Source organism: Aotus nancymaae, unplaced genomic scaffold (assembly GCF_030222135.1).
Source record: "Aotus nancymaae isolate 86718 unplaced genomic scaffold, 86718_ANA_hifiasm-v0.15.2.pri h1tg000028l, whole genome shotgun sequence".
Lineage (NCBI taxonomy): Eukaryota > Metazoa > Chordata > Mammalia > Primates > Aotidae > Aotus > Aotus nancymaae.
This window is the reverse complement of record NW_026988441.1, coordinates 39195394-39211703: the sequence shown is the minus strand read 5'-3', so window position 1 is coordinate 39211703 and position 16310 is coordinate 39195394. Positions and strand designations below refer to the sequence as shown.

At 58.1% G+C, this 16310-nt stretch overlaps 1 protein-coding gene across 5 annotated transcripts in view; it reads left to right on the top strand.

Moving 5' to 3' along the window:
• KDM4B (lysine demethylase 4B) overlaps nt 1-16310 on the top strand; it is a 177022-nt gene that overhangs the window by 52935 nt on the left and 107777 nt on the right. For 4 of the 5 annotated variants that reach the window (XM_021676633.2, XM_021676631.2, XM_064382045.1 and 1 more), the window contains exon 3: nt 11220-11385. The exons of the other annotated variant lie outside the window; for it this stretch is intronic. In XM_021676633.2, coding sequence (XP_021532308.2) covers nt 11245-11385 — 141 coding nt within the window. In that variant the 5' untranslated portion in view covers nt 11220-11244. The remainder of the gene's footprint in view (nt 1-11219; nt 11386-16310) is intronic. 5 annotated transcript variants of the gene reach the window in all.

The following is a 16310-nucleotide window of genomic DNA, read 5'->3' as shown; positions in this document are numbered from 1 at the left end:
GAGCCCAGGCCTCAGGAGGAAGCAGGCTGAGGATGCTGGGGGCGCCAGCAACTGGAGCCTGCTTCCAATTGCCTCGCTCAGGCTGCTGGCTGTCCCCACAGATGGTCTGGGAGTTAGCTCTGGGACCGGCTGTTCCCGCTCCACCTCCTGGAGCTCCGTCTCCATGTATTGGTGTTGCAGGGTGCCGGGTTGGGAGAGCTCACCCCAGCGTCTGATTTTCTGGAAACCATGCTCCTGTCTGAGTGAGCGCGGGCAGGAGTGCTCAGCCTCCCCGGAAACCGTGCTCCCGTCTGAGTGAGCGCAGGCAGGGGTGCTGAGCCTCCCCGGAAACCGTGCTCCCGTCTGAGTGAGCGCAGGCAGGGGTGCTCAGCCTCCCCGGAAACCGTGCTCCCGTCTGAGTGAGCGCAGGCAGGGGTGCTCAGCCTCCCCGGAAACCGTGCTCCCGTCTGAGTGAGCGCAGGCAGGGGTGCTCAGCCTCCCCGGAAACCGTGCTCCCGTCTGAGTGAGCGCAGGCAGGGGTGCTCAGCCTCCCCGGAAACCGTGCTCCCGTCTGAGTGAGCGCAGGCAGGGGTGCTCAGCCTCCCTGAGGCGTGCTGGGCAGGAGTACTCTCTGGGTGGGAGGGCTTGGAGGGATGTGGGGGTTGGTGCTTTTTTTTTTAAGTTTTAATTTACAGTTTTTATGGGTACAAGGTGTGCTTATTTCTTTGCATGATATATTTTTCACGTGGCAGTCGTGGTGGACTGAATAATGGTCCCCATAGATGTCCACATCTTAATCCCTGGGACCTGTGAATATATTACCTTAAATGACAAAAGGGACTTGTTGCGGATGGGACTGAGTGAAGGACGTTGAGCTGGGAGATGACCCTAGATGCTCCGGGGAGCCCGATGTCCTCAGCAGGTCCTCATGAGAAGAGGCAGGAGGTTGAGCGTCAGAGAGAGGCTGGAAGAGGCTGCGCTGTGGCTGCAGAGGTGGAGGAAGGGCCCTGAGCTGAGGGAACCTGGCACGCGCTGGTGCTCTCTGGAGTAGGACGAAGCAGAAAATGTTCTGGTGCCAAGTTTTCTTTCCTGCCTGAGGGTCCGTTATGTAGATCAGACCGGAGACAAGTGAATCCTGGTCTTGCCAGGGGAGGCATTTGGAGCTGCTTGTGGGATGTGATGTGGTGCCAGGCCATATGCCCGGGGCTGGGGCCGAGGGGCGTTCTTACACCGTCTCTGTGGCCAGGTTTCACTTGGAAGCCTGGCTGCATCGTGGGCTCCTCCTGGGCCGTCTGGCTCGGGGCTCCTCTGTCCTTGGTCCCTGCTGGGAACTGTGCTTTGGCAGTGGGAACCCAGAGAGATGGCAGCACAGGGGCCGGAGGCCAGCTGGGGTGGCCCGGGACAGGGACCGGCTGGGACTCGCTGGGATGGCATGGGGCTTCACCTGACGGCCAGCTCTTCTGGGACAGGGACCGACTAGGACTCACTGTGGAGGTGTGGGGCTTCACCTGCTGGCCAGCCGTCCTGAGACAGGGAAGGGTGGGAGCAGGAGGTGGGGCAAGAGGGCCAGTACCCGAGGGAGCCCCCACACTTCCTACTCACAGAGCCCCTGATACTTTTCAAAAACAATGCACTCTCTTTTTGAAAAATTTATTTATTTTTTTATTTATTTTGAGACAGGGTTTTGCTCTTGTCACCCAGGCTGGAGTGCAGTGGCGCGATCTCAGCTCACTGCAACCTCTGCCTCTCAGGTTCAAGTGATTCTCCTGCCTCAGCCTCCTGAGTAGCTGGGATTACAGGCATGTGCCACCACGCCCAGCTACTTTTTGTATTTTTAGTAGAGACAGGATTTCTCCATGTTGGTCAGGGTGGTCTCGAACTCCCGACCTCAGGTGATCCGCCTGCCTCGGCCTCCCAAACTGCTGGGATTGCAGGCTTGAGCCACGGTGCCTTTTTTTTTTTTTTTTTTTTGAGACAGGGTCTCACTCTGTCCCAGGCTGGAGTGCAGTGGTGCTGTCTGGGCTCACCACAGCCTCGATCTCTTGGGCTCAAGGGATCCTCCTACCTCAGCCTCTGAGTAATTGTAACTATAGCTGTGCGCAAGCACGCCCGAGGGATTTTTAAATTTTTTGTAGAGATGGGGTCTCGCTATGTTGCCCAGGCCAGTCCTGAACTCCTAGCCGCAAGTGATCACCCACCTCGGCCTCCCGCAGTGCTGAGGTGACGGGCATGAGCCTCTGCCTCTGGCCTTCTCATTTTTAAACCGATTCTTTGTCATCAGTTTTGGTGTGGCCACCATTAGGTGGCGGCTGAAAGTTGTCACCTGGCCGTTTCTTGGGTGGCCCTTGAGCCAACACCCCTGCATCCTGCCCCACTCCCAGGTTCTTCCATTCCAGAGTGGACTCTGGGTCAAGGAGAGTCCTTGGATCCTGGGGACACGCCAGTTGTGGGGCCTGGGAGCATGTGGACAAGATGCCGGCCCCGCCCCAGCAGTGCCAGTGCAGGTGTAGTGGAGGCCTGATGGGGTCAGCCAGACTGTCCCACCCGAAGGCCCCTGCCAAGTCCCTGCATCTGAAGACTGCAGGGTTGGGGCGGCAGTCTGGGAGGGTGTCCCTGGGCCAGGCATGTCAGCGACCAGGAGAGCAGCCCAGGCTGGAGCATGTGGCCCTGCTTAGCCCGGCTGGAAGGGTCCCCTCTTGTCACCAGTGTCTGGCCTGACCCTGCTCATTCCTCTCCTGGGTTGCAGAGGAGACGTGCAGGACCACCAGGGTGGGACCACCCATTAGATGCAGCTTCCGGTCCCACGTGGCAGCTGCTGGGCTGGGAGCACGGTCACCCCAGGAGGGCTGAGGAGACAGGCCTGGCCCAACGCATGCAGGGTCCCCCGAACACACTGCTGCCTTAAACAAAAGGCATTACTGAGATATAATTTACAAACCATACAAGTCACCCATTTGAAGCATGTAATTCATTGGTTTGTAGTTTAATCAAAAGTTTGCTCTTGGGCCTCAAAATGAGTAAAGGGGAGAAAGGGACCTTTTTTGTTGTTAAGAGATTTTTTTTTTTTTGAGACAAAGTCTCGCGCTGTCGCCCGGGCTGGAGTGTCAACTGTGCGATGTTGGCTCACTGCAACCCCCGCCTCCCGGGTTCAAGCGATTCTCCTGCCTCACCTCCACCACGCCCAGCTAATTTTTGTATTTTTAGTAGAGACGGGGTTTCACCATGTTGGTCAGGGTGGTCTCAAATTCCTGACCTCGTGATCTGCCCACCTCGGCCTCCCAAAGTGCAGGGATTTCAGGCATGAGCCACTGCACCCGGCCTGTTATTAGAGATTTCGAGAGCTGGGTTGGGTTGAGCGCCTTCCATGCTAAGCTGAGGGCCAGGGAACCCAAGTCTGTCCTGAGTCCCCACTTCCCATTAGGAAGAAACCCAGGGCTGGGCGCGGTGCCTCACGCCCATAATCCCCGCACTGTGGGAGGCCGAGGCGAGAGGATTGCTAGGCCCAGTTTGCCCTGGCCCCCCAGCTTCCTCTCTGGTCCCCCAGCCAGGAGCAGCTGTAGAATCTGTGGATCCTACGTAAAATGAAGCCACAGGCTCCCCATGCTAAAACCGTGAAGGCTCTTCAGATGGGACCAGCTGGGCCTTAAACTGCACGTTTAACTGAGCAGGGCTGGGGGTACCCATGGGGGCTGCATGCCCTGGAAGGCAGCCCTGTTTGCAGTCTGCTTCCCACAGCCAGAGGGAGCTTTCTAGAAATTTCAGTTGGATCATGTCTCCTTGCTCTAAACCACCTATTGGCTTCCCCTCCAACCCCACAGGAAGGGCAGGCTCCTTCCAGCCCAGCCCCAGGGCCCACTCGTCTAGCCTTGACCCTGCCGCCACCTCCACGCTCCCTGCCGCCCTGCCTCTCGGGCCTTAGCTCTTCCCTGGCATCGCTGGGTCCTTCCCTCTACCTGGACCTTCCTCTTGTCCTGGACTTCCCAGGACTCGCCCCCTGCGTGTTCGACAGTCAGTTCCAGATGCAGGCCCTCTGCCGCCCAGCCCTCTCTGACCCAACCAGCTTCATTTGTCTTTCTCTTTTTTGTTTCTTTTTTTCACCTCCACCTCCCGGGTTCAAGAGATTCTCCTGCCTCAGCCTCCCAAGTAGCTGGGATTACAGGCGCCCGCCACCACACCCTGCTAATTTTTGTATTTTTAGTAGAGACAGGGTTTTACCATGTTATTCAGGCTGGTCTCCAACTCCTTGACCTCAAGTGATCCTCTGGCTTTGGCCTGCCAAAGTGCTGGGATTACAGGTATGAGCCATTTTGACCGGCCTTAAAAGTTTTTTGAGATGATCTGGCTCTGTCGCCCAGGCTGGAGTGCAGTGTTGCCGTCACGGCTCACTGTGGCCTCAAACTCCCGGACTCAAGCGATCCTCCTGCTTCAGCCTCCCAGAGCACTGGGATCACAGGCGTGTGCTGCTGTGCCTGCCTTCACTTGTCTCTGAAGCTCTTGCTCACTCCTTTAATGCCATTAGTCAGTGTCCAGATTGAGCCCTGTTTCGTCCCAGAACCGAAACTCTACCAGGCAGTGGTGGGGCCTGCACATTTGCTCAGTGGAGGAGGATTCCAGGGACCAGGTGGGTTCCAGAGGCCGGCAAGTTGGCTCCGAGCTGCCCGGGGGCTGGGTCACAGTGGGGAGGCTGGGGCCAGCACAGAGTGGGCACAAGGCCGTTTTGTGGTTTTGAAATTGGGTCTGTATCATGAGCGTTACTGCTTCTGTAAAAACTTGCTAGCAGGGTACTGAGAGAAATTCAAACAATAGCTGAGAATAAAATCCCTCCCTCCCGCTGCCCTGGTGTCCATAGGAGCTGACTGCCACCCCCTTTATGCAGCATTAGCTATCATCTAGAATATTCTACAAGGATAGGGCAGGGTAGTGGGAGCAGGGTTCAAGGGCCCCAGTTGTTGGGATGTATGTTGGTCCGGCTCCAGCCAGGTCACACCACAGGGCAGCTGAGGCTTCCTTTGGCCCAGCTGGGGCCTTCACTGCACCCCGAGACCCAGCGTCCTGTGAGCAGGAGACGGAGAACGGGGTCTCCAAGGAAGGGTGGACCTGGCAGCAGCACTGTGAGAGGCCGGCAGGTGCAGGGTGCCACCAAGCAGAGGCCGGCAGAGGCACACGCCGGCGCGGTTGCCCTGCGTCTCTTTCCGCGTGTGCGTGTTTGTGCCAGGGCTGCTAGATACGCAGAGCAGGCGTCGTGGTGCTCTCCCCACATCACCAGAAGGACGTGTCTCCCTGCGACCATGGAAACCCACCACCACTTCACGCCTGGCTGTTTCCCGTGCCTCCCGCCTGTGCCCAAGCCAAAAGGTCTCAGGTGAGGCTGCCGTGTGCACTGCGTGGCTGGGGATGTCTCCTTGGCCTCTTTGAGCTGAGGACAGCACTGCTTTTCTCTCTTCTTCTGCAAGTGCAGGAGAACATTATTTTTTTCTTTTTCCATCCTTCCTTCCTTGCTTTCTTCACTCTTTTTAATTTTTTTTTGAGATGGAGTTTCTCATCACCTAGGCTAGAGTGCAGTGATGCGATCTTGGCTGACTGCAACCTCCACCTCCCAGGTTCAAACGACTCTCCTGCCTCAGCCTCCCGAGTAGCTGGGATTACAGGTGCCTGCCACCACACCTGACTAATTTTTGTATTTTTAGTAGAGACGGGGTTTCATCACATTGGCCAGGCTGGTCACGAACTCTGTACCTCCAGTGATCAGCCTGCCTCGGCTTCCCAAAGTGTTGGGATTACAGGCATGAGCCACTGTGCTTGGTCTTCTTTTTAATTTTTTTTTTTTTTTTTTTTTGCTAAGTGCTTTATTAGATATAATTTGCACACTCATTTGTTCACCCATTTAAAGTGTTCAGTTCCATAGTTTTTAGTATATTCAAAAACTTGTGCAACTATTATCACAGTTTGATTTTATCTTTATTCATTTACTTTTTAGAGACAGGGTCTTGCTCTGTCGCCCAGGGGCTGGAGTACAGTGGCACAATCACAGCTCACTGCAGCCTCGAAATCCTGACCTCGAGAAATCCTCCTGCCTCAGCCTCTTGAGTAGCTGGGACTGCAGGCGTGTACCACCATGCCTGGCTAATTTTTTATTTTTATTTTTGGTAGAGATGGGGTCTGCCTATGTTGTCCAGGCTGGTCTCAAACTCCCAGGCTAGAGCAGTCCTCCTGCCTCAGCCTCCCTGAGTGCTGGGATTACAGATGTGAGCCCCATGCCTGGCTCTCAGTCAGTTGGAGAACATGTTCATTTCCCCACAGAGAAGGCCTGTAGCCTGGGGGGTGGCACATGGCCTTCTGTGCCTGGCTTCTCTCACTGTGATGTCCTCAAGGTTTACCCACGTGGAGGAGCCTGTGTCACAGCCCCGTTCCTGTTCATGGCTGCGTCATACTCCACTGCAAGGTTGGACGTGTTGTGCTGATGCATTCTTCCGCTGGTGACACGTGGGTTCTTTCCACCTTTAAGGGCTGTTGTGAATTGTGCTGCTGGGGAACATGGTGTACGAGTCTCTGCATTGATGGATGCTTTCATTTCTCTGGGGCAGATCCCCGGGATTGGGATGGCTGGGTCAAGTGGGATTGATGTGTGGCGTTTCCGGGAACCTCCAGGCCGCCCTGCAGAGCAGCTGCCCCCCATCACCCTCCTGCCTGCCTGTGTTCGAGGGCCCCGGTTTCTCCACATCCCCACCCACACCGTGACCGTCTGCCGTTCTGATTCTGGCATCCTGCTGGGTGTGGGGTGGCAGCTCATCGTGGCTCTCACGTGCATTTTCCTGGCACTAAGTGCCGCTGGGCACCTTCTCCTGTGCGCGTTGCTTGTTCATCTGCTTTGGAGAGCTGTCTACCCAAGTCCATGGCCCGTTTTTTTGTTTGTTTGTTTTTGAGACAGGGCTTCACTCCTGTTGCCCAGGCTGAGAGGCTGGAGTACAGTGGCGCGAGCTGGGATTACAGGTGCAGACCACCATACCTGGCTAATTTTTGTATTTTTTATAGAGACGGAGCCTCACTATCTTGCCCTTGCTGGTATCAAACTCCTGGCCTCAAGTGATCTGCCTGCCTTGGCCTCCCAAAGTGCTGAGATTACAGGCATGAGTCACCGTGCCCACCAGCCTTGATGCATTTTTATTGGGCTGCTTGTCTTTGGCTGTGAGTTGAGAGCCCCCTCCTCCTTGGTGTGGCCCCGTCTCGAGTGTGTCACTGTTTCCAGGCAGCTCCTCTAGCCCTTCAGGGTGTCTGAGCCCCCAGGTCATCGTGTGCCACCTGTCTGCTGTGTTCCTGGTGATGTGAAATGTTGGCCGCAGGGCCGCGTTTCAGTACATCCCCTCTTCACTGTCGAGCTGTGTTGCATGTGTGTCAAGGTTATGGAGTGTGGGAATTGTCAACCATTTTAGTTTTCCTCTTTGTAATTTACCTCCTAAGCAATGTCGTTTCAAAAGGCACAAATATCCAGTCACGGTGGCTCATGCTTGTAATCCCAACACTTTGGGAGGCCATGGTGGGAGGATCACTTCAGGCCAGGAGTTTATTAGCAGTCTGGGCAACATGGCAAGACCCTGTCTCTACAAAAAGTACAAAAATTAGCCAGGTGTGCTGGCACACACCTGTGATCCCAGCTGCTTGGGAGGCTGAGGCGGGAGGACTGCTTGAGCTCAGAAGGTGGAGGCTGCAGTGAACCGTGACTGCGCCACTGCACTCCAGCCTAGGCAACAGAGCCAGACGCTGTCTCAAAAAACCGTAGTAATTTTTTAAAAAGTGGACACAGCTGCCCCTAGGGGGCGTCAGTGGGTGGAGTGCCTGAGCACCTTTGTAGGGAGTGGCTCCAGATGGAAGGGCTCTCTGGGTCTCCCCAGTGTGGGTTTTGATGTGGAACCTGCCACAGGCATATGTCACCCAGCATTGCAGTGTGTGCTGCCAGCAGCTGTGGCTACAAGCTTTCCAGATGAGCCCTCAACCCTGCGAGATGTGGGGAGCCCCCATTTTATTATTTATTTATCTATTTTTTGAGACATCCCTTGGGCCGCCCAGCCCTGCCCCAGGCCCTGTCCTTCCTGGGTGGAGCTGGTTTCGGGAGGACACGGGAGTGTTGCAGGCTCTGTACTGCACAGGTCACCCTGTGGCCAGGCCTGTGGGGCAGGTGGGCTTTGATGACCTGGAGGTCAGAGCCTGCAGAGGGTGGGTGGGCCAGCCCCCGACAGGACTCTTGCTTAAGAGCTTCCTGGGAGCTGATGGCCTTTGCAGCGGGTCACTGGGGGCAGGAAGAGGCCATGCGTGAGCCGCCTGCAGAGAGGCAGCCAGGGATGAGAGCTGCTGGGTGCAGATGGGCCCAGTGCTTCACCAGGTGCCAGAGCGCAGGGGGAAACTCAAGAGGTCACGGCAGTGCCCTGATGTCACATGCAGCCCGGCTGCCTACCTCCTGTGTGGCCTAGGCCCACAACCGCTCCTTGTGGGCCTCCGTGTTCTGCTCGTAAGCTCAGTCGACTGTATCACCACCTGTGATGCACAGAGCAGAGTCAGGCACCCAGTAAGTGCTGATGTGGGGACCACTGTGGCCACCACCGCATCTGGGCACTGTCTGCGGCAGATTCAGGGACAGCCTCAGGCCTTCTGCCCGGCCTCTGAGGACTGGGGACCAGCGGGAGGCCCGAGGGAATGGTGTTCTGCCACCCCGTCCTCCCTCCTGTCCCATGCCCGCCCTCACCAGTGCCCAACGAAGGCTGGCACCGAGGGTCCCACAGTGGTCCAGCCACGGCCTCTGCTCCCTCTGAACCGGTGGCTCCCTGGGGACAGTCTCGTCTGTTGCCACACTCCACTGTCTGGAACGCGCAGGCCTGGGTGAACGCCGCATGGCCTCGTCTGGGTGAGAGCAGGAGGGCAGGTGCAGCGTGCGGGGGATCGCCGGGCCTGTGGGGCTGGCTCAGTTGCAGGGAGGATTAGGTCTGGGCCTTCTCTGTGGGCGAGGGGCCTACTGGGACAGTGTGGTGGCCTAGGAGGCCCGGTGTGATCAGAGGCTGGTCTGGGCACAGGCAGCTCCCATGATTGGGCCACGTGCCGTCCACGGTGCATTCGGGGCCTCCTGTGCAGACACTGGCTTTGTGGCTACCCCATGGAGACGTCTCGAGGACTCTGCTCAGAGCAAGGGTGGCGGGCAGGGTCTCAGCCAGGACTGGAGCTTGGAGCTGCGGGGTTTTGTCAACTCTTGTGGGTTTCTCAGCAGCAGCCCGGCTGGGGCTCAGTGCTGGGTATCAGCCTTGTGTGCTGTAGGCGGGGTACAGGGTGGACCCAGGGCAGTCAGGGGAGGCTGGGGGCGCCCCGGGTTTGCTTCCGCCTGGATGGAGGTTCTGGACACCCGTGCAAGCCCAGCTGGGGCTGCTGAACCACCCTGCACGGATTCCTGGGTGTGTGCTGCCCTCTAGTGCCCACAGCAGGGAGCGCGTCTGGGAGCGGGTGGCTGTGCCTTGGTGGCCAGGAGCCCAGCTCCCAGGACTGACTGGCAGCTCCCTGCTGTGCTTTCTATGCCCTGGATGACTTCAGGGGTCACAAGGTGGGGAGGTGGATTTTGTTAAGTTTTCTCTAAGTTTTTGGATTTGTACGCACTTGGGTCCTTCTTATCATTTCCAAATCCTAGAGGGATTCTGCCTTGCATTTGGAGACTAACCTGCCAAGGAGGACCCTTCCCCAGAGTCTGTGATTGAAGCCTCTTCCTGGTGGGGCTGAGCTACCAGTTCCCGCTAGCTCCCACCAGCTCCTATCAGTTCCCACCAGCTCCTATCAGTGCCTACCAGTTCCTTCCAGCTCCTACCAGCTCCTACCAATTCCTACCAGCTCCCACCAGCTCCTACCAGCTCCTACCAGCTCCTACCAGTTCCTACCAGTTCCTACCAGCTCCTACTAGCTCCCGCCAGTTCCTTCCAGCCCCTACCAGCTCCCACCAGTTCCTACCAGCTCCCGCCAGTTCCCGCCAGCTCCCACCAGCTCCCACCAGCTCCCACCAGTTCCTACCAGCTCCTACCAGTTCCTTCCAGCTCCTACCAGTTCCCACCAGCTCCTACCAGTTCCCACCAGCTCCCACCAGCTCCCGCCAGCTCCCACCAGCTCCCGCCAGCTCCCGCCAGCTCCCGCCAGCTCCCGCCAGTTCCTACCAGCTCCTAACAGTTCCTACCAGCTCCTAACAGTTCCTACCAGCTCCTAACAGTTCCTACCAGCTCCTAACAGTTCCTACCAGCTCCTACCAGCTCCCGCCAGCTCCTACCAATTCCTACCAGCTCCCACCAGCTCCTACCAGCTCCTACCAGCTCCTACCAGTTCCTACCAGCTCCTACCAGTTCCTGCCAGCTCCTACCAGTTCCTGCCAGCTCACCAGCTCCTACCAGTTCCTACCAGCTCCTACCAGTTCCTGCCAGCTCCTACCAGGTCCTACCAGCTCCTGCCAATTCCTGCCAGCTCCTGCCCTCTCAGGGCAGGAGGGAGCTGCTCCCGCCCGCAGCCCCTGTGGATAGGACAGTGTGATTCTGACATTTCCAGGTGGTTGCCGGTGGTGAATCACTTGGCCAGGAGACTCGGCCTCGATCCCCCATTCTGTGTGGGCCAGCCGGCTGGTTTATGATCCGCGTGACCCTGGGCAGCTGTGATGGTGGGAAATGAGCTGTCCCGACCTGGCCTCCTGCTCTCCCTGGGTCAGGGTTCCTGCCGGGGCCTGAGTTCTGCTGGCAGCAGCCAGTCCAGCCCCCCGTGACCCACAGGCCTGCCCCGAGGGGTGGGTTCCCCCGCCTTTGAGCGTGTAACCCTCACCGTGGCCTCCCTCACTTCTGAAAACCTGCAGGTGCCTCTGCCTGTCTTGCGATCTGGCTCAGAGCAGAGAGAGCAACCTGCAGTGGACGCCGGCACACCTGGGGCGTCTCTGATGAGAAAGCCGTTCTTCCGAGGCTTCGTTTAAAATTAGCGCACTTGCTCCCGGTGTCATCTTGCCCTTAGAAACTAGGACGCCTCCGCTTCTCGTGAGCTGCAGCCCTCGGGCCCTTCGTGCTCAGCAGAGAGACGGGGTGCTCCTGGTTTTCTCTCTTGCCCCTGCTCGGCCACGAGGGCCCGGCTGCCTTTGTCCTAGCGGTTGCGGTATTTTTAGACGCTCCGTTCTGAGGGAGGACGGACTCCGAGGGCCGGGCGTGGCGGCACCGCTGGCTCACCTCTCTCGTCTTCCTCCACAGGTGTGGTTCCCGCACAGCTGCAGCCATGGGGTCTGAGGACCACGGCGCCCAGAACCCCAGCTGCAAAATCATGACGTTTCGCCCAACCATGGAAGAATTTAAGGACTTCAACAAATACGTGGCCTACATAGAATCGCAGGGGGCCCACCGGGCGGGCCTGGCCAAGGTGGGTGATGTCCCGGCCCCAGCGCGGCCCTCCATCAGCCTGCGCCTTGGGGCTGCAGACTTCCCGGGTCCCAGCTCAGCCAGCCCCACAGGCGAGGCCCGAGCACGTGGACTGTTTCGGGGCCACTCAGCTCGCAGACACGCACTTGTTGATGGCTTTCTGACAGTGTGCCAGGCACCGTTCTAGGCACTGGACCTGAGAAGTGACCAGTGCAGGCCCGGGCTCCAGGGAGCTGGCAGGTGGTGGTGAGGACACACAGCTGTGCTGCAGTGAAGTCCAGTGGGCAGTGGCCACCAGGGCGTTCCGGCTGGGAGCTGACGTGTCACTGAGGGATAGCAGGAGTCTAGGAAGCCTTCCAGGGGTGGTCAGTGCCCGAGGAGGCCTTATTTTCCTAGTCAAACAGTTGTTTTTTATCTGGGTGTGGTGGTGCTTGCCTGTGGTCCCAGCTACTTGGGAGGCTGAGGCAGGAGGATTGCTTGAGCCCAGGAATTAGAGGGTGCAGTGAGCTATGATCGTGCTACTGCACTCCTGCCTCGGCAGTAGAGCAAGACCGTCTCAAAAACCAAGTCAAACCAAACCAAAAACAATGTTTTTGAGATGGCAGTGGCTGGGTCAGGAAACTTCGAACAGTGCAGCAGTGCAGGCAGAGAGCGACCAGTGTCTCCTCCGTGTCCCGACCAGCCCCCAACTTCTCCCCAGAAGCAGCACTGTTACCAGGTCTTCTGTCTCTCTCCCGGTGTTTTGTGCACGTGTGTTTGTGTGTGTGTTTGAATACAGACAGAGACCCCCAACCCCACGTGCTAAGTATCTACAGTATTGTGCTGCTCGGCTGGGCACGGTGGCTCAGGCCTGTAATCCCAGCATTTTGGGAGGCTGAGGTGGGAGGACCGCTTGAGGCCAGGAGTTTGAGACCAACCTGGGCAACATAGTGAGATCCCATCTCTACAAAAAATACAAAAAATGAACCGGCTGTGGTGGTGGTACATGCCTGTGGTCCCAGCTATTTGGGAGGCTGAGGTGGGAGGATCACTTGAGCCAGGGAGGTTGAGGCTGCAGGGAGCTGAGATTGAGCCGCTGCACTCCAGCCTGGAGGACAGAGCAAGATCCTGTCTCCAAAACAAAACAAACTGAAAAGTCTGTGCTGCTCTTCTGCACGTTTCGTGGTTCCCGAAGGTGGGTGCTTTGGTCCGTGAGTCTCTGTGCTCTGGTGTGAGCCTGTTTGGGCAGTGCTCACCTCTTGTCTGGAAGCTGAATCATCTTTGCATTTGGGTTCTTCCAGCTGCCTGCTGTGTGACACTCACTGCTCTTCCTCAGCGAGGCCGGGGCTCGGCAGGCGTTCTCTACACACTGCCAGAGGCTGAACGCCTAGGCTCTGCGAGCCAGACTGCAGGGCAGCCAGATAGCCTGTAAACGAAAGTGCGAAGCCCTGTGTCAATAAAACTTTATTCCTGAACCCTAGAGTGCAAACTCATATTGTTTTCACGTGTTCTGAAGTAGTAGTCTTTTTTCTTTTCCCCCAAACACTTAAAAATGAAAAAAAAAGAAATAAAAGAAAAAAGCCTTCTTAAACGCTTATACAGAAGCAAGAAGGGGCTGGATTTGGCCCGAGGGCCGCAGTGTGCTGACCCCGAGGCCGCCTGCATCTCCTGGCCCTCCCCCGCCCTGCCCTCCTCCCCTGCATCCCTGGCTTTGGTTGGTTTTGTCATTAGCATTCGTCTCTCTCCTAGTGATCTTTCAGTACCAAACTTGCATCGTTAGGTCTTCATCTCCCAGTCTTAGAGTGAGGGAAGCCGTCTGACGCCGTCTTTTCCCCACCAAGGCGGATGTGTTTTCTGTTTTGAGATGAGGTCTGGCTCTGTTGCCCAGGCTGGGGCGCAGTGGTGCGATCATGGCTCGCTGCAGCCTTGACCTCCTGGGCTCAAGCGATCCTCTAGCCTCTGTTCCCAAGTAGCTGGGACCACAGGTGTGCATCACTAAGCTTGCTGTTTGTCTGTGACACAGCATGACGATGTGGGAATGGCAGCTCATCTGTGTCAGGGGCGGAACCGTGCCGGCTGCTGCTGGCCTGGCTTCAGTTCTCTTTTTAAAAGCCTTCGGTTCTCCTGTCTGATCTTAAACTATCCTCCCTGGCCCTCCAGGCTGCAGGCCGCCATCCCAGGAAGGGGCCAGGTCCTCCTCCTCTTCTCCCTGGCGCCCGTAGGGCGGGTGGGACAGGCATGGCCTCCCTTTATCCGTTCGCCTCTGTCTCCTGCCCTTGACCTACTTGCGCGTTTCCCAGGATGCAGCAGCTCTTTCTGGTTTTGGATCCACGGCGTCCTGATGTAAGGAAGTTGTGGGAAGTCAGCATCTCAGACTGCCCTGCGCTCTTTCCTGGGGCACCTTTAAAGGCCCACCCCGTCACTTCTTTCTCATTCCTCACCTCCCACCAGGCTCTGTGGCCCTGGCTTCTGCAGCTCCCTCTGTCCTCCACACGGCGGCCTTGGGCGCGGCCTCGGTTCCCAGCTGGACTGTTGTCTCCCACGCCGGCACCTCCGCTCCGCCTCTCCCTCGCTGCCTCCTTTGCTGCCGCCTCTTTCAGCCCCAATGTTGCTGCTTCAGGCTTCTGCGCCCCCACCGAGCCAGTTGCCCCTTGAGATTCTCGGTGCCAGGGTCTTAGGGAGGCCGATGTGGGGAGTGTGGTTTCCTGCCTTGTGCTCTGCGTGTTCCTTCCCACGCCCCTGCAGCGGCCTCCCTCCTGTGCTGCTTTTCCTGGGACGCATGCGGAGAATCCTTTTTCAAACCCGTGGAGGGGGCTGGGCAGTAGGGGCTGCCAGGGGCCCGTGCCGTGGAGGGGATATGTGTGTGTGTCTGTGTGTATGTGTATGCGTGTTTATGTGCATGTGTGTGCATGTCTGTGCATGTGTGTGCATATCTGTGCATGTGTGTGTGTGTGTCTGTGTATGCACACGGGAAACAGAGAGAGGGGGAGGTGGCTCTCACACAGCCCAGAGAGCTTGGCAGCTGCAGAGTCACGTTGGCACCCGTGTGTGGCACGCACATACCCCCTTGTGCAGTTCTGTGGGGACAGATGGGCTCAGGGAAGCATCTGGTTTGGCCCTGGGCAGCCCTGCATCGTCCAAATAGGGGGTCCTTAGCTGGAGCAGTCAGCCTCTTTAGAGAAGGAACACAGGTCCCTGCGGGTTCTGAGCGAGCTGTGGGGGTGTCAGGGTCCCCCTCTCACCCTGGTCTCCCTGCCTTGACCACCCTTTGTGTGTGTGTGTGCGTGCACGCCTGCCTGTGTGGGGGTGGGGCTGGAGGGTTTCCTGGTTCCTTCAAAACTGTGTTTGGTTATACATCCCCACTTTCCCCCAGCAGAGCTCTGTAGACCCCATGGAGCTGGGTAGGGGCGGGAGCTGCGGGCACAGCCCTGAGAGGGCGCTGGAGCCAGCGGTGCCCTGGCTGCTGGGAGCCCCCCATGCGTTGCTGGGGCCTCCACAGCCAGGTGTCCCTGGCCACTCGGGAAGCACTGGGGTGAGAGGAGCCCCAGGAGGCCCTGTCTGGGATCCTGTTAGGAGGAGTGGGAGCTTCTGGTGCCCCCTTTCAGCTGCCTCCCAGGTGGGCACCAGCAGGGGAGGCCCTGGCCACCCTCAGTTGTACTGCTCGCTGGCGTCTGCCTCTCACCATTGGTGTGTGGCCTGTCGCCCTCCTGGCCCCAGTTGAAGCTGTCCCCCCAGGAGTCCTGCGTGAGGGACTTTTGGGGACTGCCCCAGGTCTGGAAGGCGCACGTGTGGCAGTGGGATCGCCCTGAGCAGCTTTCACTGCCTTCTTTTCAACGTTCCCACCTGGAGCCCTCCTCCTGGATCCGCGTCTCGGCAGGAATGTGGGCTGTCACTTCTGTCCTCTAACGCCCTGTGGGATTTTCCCAGAGCCTTCGGGTTTGAGCCCAGCTGGAAGTGGCCCTCGTTCACGCCTCCTGTCAGCACCTGCCTGGGGTGTGGCACCTAGAGTGTGGCTCCGTGCGTGCGGCGCAGACGCCGTGGGGGTGTTCGGAGCCTCCCGCGTGGCTCCCAGATGTCTTTACTACACAGCGCCTGCCGAGGAGGGGACGGATGAACAGTCACCCAAGGCGCTGTTTCGAGAGCGGGGAAATCGGGAGTGAAGCGTTTTGTTCATTTCGCAGACTAGGATGATGGACGAGTTTTCTCTCATGGCACTGAAGGGGCGAGTTCACGGCTTCCTCTCGGCCAGCAGCCTTGGCCTGGATGTGGAGCCGGACTGGGTTGGTGGAAGTCTCTTGCAGAAGCAGACTGGGGCTTTTTGAGGGGGAGACGGCGCCTGTGTGATTCAGAGCGGCGCCGGCCCGTGGAGCCTGTCATCACCCAGCTCCGTTCTCGGCAGGAGCATCTCGTGCCTGGGACTCAGGCCCTTTTGTTGCTATTTCTTGCCTTTCCACTCCCGAACATCTTGGCGTCTCACTGATTCTTCAGCTGCCCCCTTGAAATGGAAGAGAAGGGCATCCCGGCTGCTGCTCCGGCACCCTGCCATCGCACGGCCGGTGCCAGTGACAGCAGCCCCAGGCACCTATTGCGCTGTGGCCACAGTGGACATGGAAGGGTGGCGAGTCTCCAGAAAGAGCCGGCACGAGCCTGGACTGTCCTTTCCTTGGGACCTGACTCACCTTGGTTTCACTCTGCTTCCCCTTGCTTGGCACTGCGCACCTGGGGCCGGGTGGTTCTCTGGGGCGGGGCCATCCGGGCACTGCAGGGGTTGAGCAGCATCCCTGGCCTCCACTTACTTCCTGCCGGGAGCACCTTCAGTCATGACAGCCACAGATGTCCCCAGACATGGCCAGGTGTCTCCCAGGGGACAGGACCCCCTCAGTTGAGAGCCATCTGCTTGCTGCGGCTACTGCTGTTACTGCTTTTGCTGAAGAGACCGCGCGTACC